The 6,599-nt window shown below is 36.2% G+C and overlaps 1 protein-coding gene and 1 pseudogene across 1 annotated transcript; one reads left to right on the forward strand and one right to left on the reverse strand.

The window, feature by feature from the left end:
* Nucleotides 1–3,867, forward strand: LOC120119551 (arogenate dehydratase/prephenate dehydratase 1, chloroplastic-like). Its single transcript, XM_039139368.1, has 11 exons — nucleotides 1–311; nucleotides 1,385–1,452; nucleotides 1,531–1,623; nucleotides 1,712–1,912; nucleotides 2,106–2,186; nucleotides 2,296–2,391; nucleotides 2,841–2,918; nucleotides 3,002–3,091; nucleotides 3,178–3,245; nucleotides 3,335–3,416; nucleotides 3,604–3,867. Exons 1-11 carry the CDS (start codon nucleotides 44–46, stop codon nucleotides 3,658–3,660), a joined length of 1,182 nt encoding a protein of 393 aa, XP_038995299.1. The 5' UTR covers nucleotides 1–43; the 3' UTR covers nucleotides 3,661–3,867.
* A 480-nt stretch (nucleotides 3,868–4,347) lies between these two features.
* Nucleotides 4,348–5,303, reverse strand: LOC120119282 (annotated as a pseudogene).
* Nucleotides 5,304–6,599: the final 1,296 nt, after the last annotated feature.

Consider the following 6,599-nt stretch of genomic DNA (forward strand, 5'->3'; position numbering starts at 1 on the left):
ACATTGTGTGTGATTTGGTTTTGAATTCCCTTCTTCTTTTTCAATGGCTTTGAAGTATGTTCCAATTTCGTTTTGCCTTCAAAAGCCACTTCTTGAGGCACCAGATTTGGGGTCTTATCGAGGTAGGATTGTGTTGGATATGAGGTCTTCAAAATTGAAATGCTTTGCTTTGGATGATGTTTCAACACAAAGGGATTTTGTTCTTGTTGAAGATGAGAAGCCTGGGGCCAAGACATCTCTCACTGGGAAGATTGATGGAGATGGGACCACAGTCTACAGGGCCTTTCACAAGGACTTGAATCTTCTTCCTAGTAAGCTAACTATGATAATAGGTTTTAATTTTTTTCCCTAATATCTGCTTACTATGATTTTGTTGAGTTGTTCTATGAATTTTGTGTGTGTTGGTAGCTATGTTTTGTTGTATTGTTAATCGCATTTCAAGTGATATGGAAATATATTTTCGTTGAGGTTGTAAAATAAATCCTTAAATAAGTTTAGGGCAATGTTGATTACTCCTGTTTGTTGTCGTGATGTTTATAGCTATATCTAAGGTTCTACTTGAACGAGTTTGAATGATTGATAGTTGGAACATTCATTAGGATGAATGATGTGTTACTAGAATGCCATTTATATTCAATGTCATTTGTTTGAATGTTCTTCAAGGATATAACCATGGAAAGATAGATGGTGTTTGTGATTTTCTCCTGCATGGGACTAGCGTTATGGACTATTAGATCCGATGGAACTATTGGTTTAGCAGGAAAATAAATCCAAAATGAGATTCGTTGTGTGGCAGATAACACTTACTATGTCGTTGGCGATCGATGCTGATCTTTAATTATGTTCTTTTCAAGCTGAATCAGGTATCTCTTGCTTTTATGAGAAACTCGGATAACACGTGTAGGTATGACTAGGAGGAATGTTCTTTTTTGGAACTTTTGAGTATCATGAATAATGGGATGCGACTTACACGTGGACAAACTTTAGGTGTTTTAGATTTGAATGTACTTGTTCTACACGTTCAATGATTAGGAAGGGACTTAAATCAAAGCTCCGGACAATGAATGTCTTGCATTTTTCTACTATTAGGTTAGTCTCAGATGATAATATATATTCTAATTAGGTTGGATTGTTTACTGGTATGATCTGGTGATTCTCTTGAGTTGTAAATGTTTGGTTTAGATGTCCAGAAAATTATATATTAGTTTTCTATTAAGCACAAGAGAAAATACATTGATTGTTAGCTAGCTCGATAAATTAATTTCCAATTTTCTTGCATTGTTTTTTTTGTTGTAAGGTATTGTGTTTATCTTTTAATAACTCGGACCGTTACATGGTTTTTGTCAACGTAATTTCTAAGATTGAATATATAACTGTTCTGTAGAACCGCTTTCCATAAGCAATCTATCTCCATATCCTGCTAATGGTTCAACTGTGCGGATTGCTTATCAGGTCTGAAATCCATTCATTCTTTGACTGAATGCCTGATGTGTTTCTTGCTATGCTTATACCGGCCGTTAATTATTTCAGGGAAACCCAGGTGCATATGGTGAGGATGCTGCTCTTAAAGCATACCCTAATTGTGAGACTGTGCCATGCGACCAATTTGAAGCAGCATTCAATGTTCGTATGATTAGTACTTTATTGTTATTTTGTTACTGCATGAACTATGCTGAAATGTGTCCGTTATATTGTTTCATTCTTTTAACAGGCAGTTGAACTTTGGTTGGTGGATAAAGCAGTTCTCCCCATTGAGAATTCTGTTGGTGGTAGCATACACCGTAATTATGACTTACTCCTCCGACATAGGCTACACATTGTAAGGGAGGTACAGTTGGTTGTTAATCATTGCCTCTTGGCGTTGCCTGGTGCTACAATGCAGGAAGTCAAGCGTGTTTTCAGCCATCCGCAGGTTGATTGTGTTCATATCTTGATATCATTTTATTTTCTTGTTTGTTCTGGAAGTCGTTTAATCTTCCGGTATATGCTAGTAAAATATATTAGATCTCTTTGAAATTTGCTTTATCAAATATGCAAACTTCATGCTGAGGTTGGGAATTTAGATTCTTTAAGTGTTAGTTTGCCAACAATTTCCTCATAATCAGGCACTTGCTCAATGTGAGATGGCCCTTACCAACTTAGGCATTATTAGAGTTAGTGCTGATGATTCTGCCGGTGCTGCTCTGGTACGTCTTGAGATCTTCTTTTGCTAATTCAGTTTCCTCGTGCCATATTTTGTTCTTTACTTGTTTTTTTATTGTGTGTGATGCTCTACGTGTTATGATACTGGAGCAGATGGTTGCTTCAAGAGGCAAAAAAGATATGGGTGCAATAGCGAGTGCTAGAGCAGCTGCATTATATGGGCTTGACATTCTTAAAGAAAAAATACAGGTAACAATTTTCTTATCCCTCTTCAATGCCGCATAGATTCCTCGAAGAAGATGAATACTGGCTTCATAATGATTGCTGATTCTTGAATTGTAGGCTTGGAATGGACAAACATTATGCATTTACATGGCGTATGTGGTTAAGATGTTTTGTATATAAATATATTTATAATTATAACGGAAGTTGGATTGACGGGTATCCAACTTGTGTTTTGAAGCACACTTGGTTATTGTGATTTGTTCCTTAGACTATTAGTTTATATTTTCTCCTGAATTACATAGTTTTAGAAAAATCTGAGCTATCCATCACGATTTATGTAATCATATGCTTAAAGCTTGTTCAGTCAATGTCCATAAACTCTTACTATGTTCGTGGTTCATGTTAAATAACATTTCCTTTTGCGGCCCAAAAAACCTCCTTTTTTGGTTGATTTACTTCATTTCATGCATTAGGACGAGGACGATAATATTACCAGGTATTTGGTACTTGCAAGAGAACCCATAATTCCTGGAACTGACGGGGTTTATAAGGTATACATCTTCGAACTCGATGGTTTTCATTTTATTTCACTGGTTAATGCATCTCTTTTGTTGATAATCTTTGCATTTTCCAGACCAGTATAGTTTTCACTCTAGAAGAAGGTCCTGGCATGCTATTCAAAGCCTTGGCTGTGTTTTCTCTAAGGGATATTAATTTGTCAAAGGTAAACTATAACAGAGGGTTCATCTTTGTATTATCATGATCCGAGAAGATTCTGACTGATATCTAGCCTCTTGGAGCAATTTTCAGATAGAGAGTCGACCACAAAAAGGGCGTCCTCTAAGGGTAGTCGACGATTCTAACAGAGGGAGTGCCATGTAAGTGTCCTATTCATTGCGATCTACTACTGCAAATCGCATCTTAGTAATTCCAGAGCTATATTAATCTGGTTGATGCGTGGTGCCAGGTACTTCGACTATCTTTTCTACATAGACTTTGAAGCTTCTATGGCAGAACCGCGTGCCCAAAATGCATTGGAACATTTACAGGTGAGTCGTGTATCACGTCTCTGACTTGTAATGGTCACATTCTTATCTGTTAGCAATCTACATTTGTTCTTATTTTATGCAAGAACTCGATGTCATCTTGTTCAAGCTAGTGTGCATGATTCCACTGTGTAGCTTCTTCGAATACCAAAATCTCATTGGGGTGTGATGGACGTATTCTCTTTGGCAGGAATATGCCGGATTTCTCCGAGTCCTTGGTTCCTATCCGATGGATATAGTTGTGTAGATGGACATCTCTCCCAAATGGAGAGTAGGTTTTCATCATTTAATCATTTTTCTGTCAAACCAGCAAGATGGTGACGCTTCAAACCAAAGGAGATATATGTGCATATAAAGTCTTGTCTTGATCCAGCTGAAGATGAATGGATAGTTTCCCAAAAAATTGTTGAAACCTCAACTTACAGCTTCTTGGATATGAACTATTTTCTTTCCCTCATTTCTTTTTAGCCCTTTTATTGCCATAGGCTTTTTCTTTGTGAAATTTAAAACATGATAGTCAATCCAAATTCACAGTGATACAGTCCCTTTGAGGGCCTTTTTAACGTTTGGAAAACAAGTTTGGTTTCTAGGTTTCTTTGCAAGTATCATTGTTTTGCCCCTTTATTTGTTACTTTTTTCCGAACCGATTGTTTTACAGGCTTCGTCTCTGAAAATAAATGGAGATTCCATGCGTTATCGAGGCACGAGTGCATCAATAGATGAACACCATCAATCTGACGATTTTAAAGGCAAAATAAGTCTCCATAACAATGACCCCCACTGGTTGTTATGCAAAATACATGAATCCATAACAGATAGGAGTGGAAAATGGTTAGGTTTTGCGTAACATCATACGTGAACGAACATATTTTCTTGCTCATACAACTCGATAGTGGTTTATTCATATAGTATCAGTACTCTGCTTAGTGCCTACTTAAGAGAGTTCCTTCAGGAAGTTTTCATTGTCAACCAGAACCTGCAGACACAAAGCATAACCATATTTATAAATTCGTCATTGTAACGCGAAAAATCAAATGTCATATTATGTTCTTGGTTTATATACAGGTTGATGGAGGTTCTGGGTCCTTTTCTCGCTTTCAAACCGTTTTCTCTCCAATTATAATTCCTTATGAATGCTTATGAATATAGTAGAACTAAAGCTTACAGTATTCCAGCCATCAGGATCTAGGAAAGAGGTAATTTTAGTGTTGATTCCGGGGATTGGCCCTTGTTTTCGAGTGGCCTTCCCACCAAGCTCTTGTATAACATGTTTCACTACCTCACCACTTCTGTATACATCATGGGTACCCTCGAATGGGGGAAAATAGTCACCCGAAACGGACGGTGGAATTGGTATTACAAAGACTTTGTTGCAACAATGTAGCCAAGTAGAAAGCGTTAAGCACTGACCTGTGCATATCCCTTGGGAAGTCAACCCGATAACCGTCGTCTCGTGTTCTTCTGCACACCCCATCATGGCAATGGAGTACCGTTAAGTGCAAGCAACGAAAATGAGAATCTGGTAAGCTTCTTCTTCCACAAAAGCAACGACAGAGGTTCCGCCTTTTACAGGCCCAGGCTTTCGTGTAATATCGCCACCCTTTGCCGGGATGTCCTCGACCATTTTGTAGACCTAAAACACAACCGAATAAAAAGCCGCATCTGCAAGTATAGCAGAAGTGGAGAACTTACATGAGGAGTTGCTATTGCAAAATGGCCGAAACCAGTTCCAATATCATATGAAGTTACTCCATAATCTATAAACAATAATAACACTTCCAGGCAAAATCTTCCACTACTCCAAAGCAGGGATTTAAATAGCGGAACGCTAACGGCCACCGTGAAACTGATATTGCTAAGTTTAGCAGATTCACGCCGATAGCAATCCATCGCTCCCGCAAATTCACAGTTGATAACGGGACGCTATTGCCGTTTTTCAACCGTCAATGAAAAAAAAGAACTTGAAAAAGTTGGAGTCACCATTCACCAAGGTAAAGATTAAACCGTTTTTCAATCGGCAGCACAAAAACCAAATTTCAAACAATCGGTCCATTATAAAAAAAAGTTTTTTAAACTCTAAAAAGAAGAAAAAAATAGAGAGCACAACCAGATTTCAATTAATTATTTTTAATTATTATGTTTGGGTTTTCAATTCAAGAAACAAAATGTATATAATTGGGCCACCCACTCCACTCCCATTTTTCATATCTCATTTTTTTTAAATATATTTTTAAGAGATATATTAATTTATCATCTCTCTCACCTTTTAAAATTTATAATTTAATTCTTATTTTAGAAGGTAAAGTTTAGTTTTTCTTTAATTTATTTCTAAATTTTTTATCTTTAAGTTTATACTTTTATTTTAATTCTATTTAATTTTGTCGTGTTCTTTAAGTTTATTCAAATTTCATTCAAAATTTTAACCTTTATTTTTCATATTTCATTACATTTTGATTATCATGTTAAACTAGTGTAATTAAATAATAATTCAGGTTCTAAAAATCATTAAAATGACTTATTATAATTATTATGTTTTAGGATAAGTTGTGCGAAATTTAGAAAAATTCACGACCGCGACATCCGCAGTGATCGCGATGACATCCGTTATGTCTACAACCACATTAAATGTGATGCGTCCGAAAACGTGACCGCAAACGCTATTTAAATCACTGTTCCAAAGTACACACTTCATATTAACAATGGTGAAAGATGCTACGATAGATATCGCAGATCTATAAACCCAATCGAAACCAACTGTATGTATACGTAGGGGTGTTCATTTTTCGGTTTTAACCGAATTAACCGACCGAACCAAATTAGTTCGATTAATTCGGTCGGCCACCAAATTAGTTCGGTCGGGGAACGATTAATAAATTTTTTAGAATTCGGTTAACGGTTAATTCGGTTCGAAATCGGTTAATTAACCGAATTAACAAAAATAAAATTTTAAATATTAAATATATTATATATAACATGTAGGCTCAGCCCAAACCATTTAAAACCCAATTAATAATTTAAGATCCAATACTTTTAAACCTAAATCAATATTCATTAATTTAAAAATATCCATGTAAAATTTTTATTTTAAAATTATATATTATTTATGTAACCCCCTCAGACCGATGCGGATAACCCAATCCAGTCTAAAGTGTCACATTAGGGCCACCGGAGCGACCCACTGTAAAA

The sequence above is a fragment of the Hibiscus syriacus genome, unplaced genomic scaffold (assembly GCF_006381635.1).
Source record: "Hibiscus syriacus cultivar Baekdansim isolate YM2019G1 unplaced genomic scaffold, ASM638163v2 tig00110332_pilon, whole genome shotgun sequence".
Taxonomy (NCBI): Eukaryota; Viridiplantae; Streptophyta; class Magnoliopsida; order Malvales; family Malvaceae; genus Hibiscus; species Hibiscus syriacus.

Bases quoted from the DNA above. Each gene is read 5' to 3' on its own strand.
- LOC120119551 (XM_039139368.1), top strand. From the start codon at position 44: ATGGCTTTGAAGTATGTTCCAATTTCGTTTTGCCTTCAAAAGCCACTT. The intron at 312-1,384 runs GTAAGCTAACTA...ACTGTTCTGTAG, and splicing joins GGACTTGAATCTTCTTCCTA to AACCGCTTTCCATAAGCAAT. The intron at 2,392-2,840 runs GTAACAATTTTC...TTCATGCATTAG, and splicing joins TTCTTAAAGAAAAAATACAG to GACGAGGACGATAATATTAC.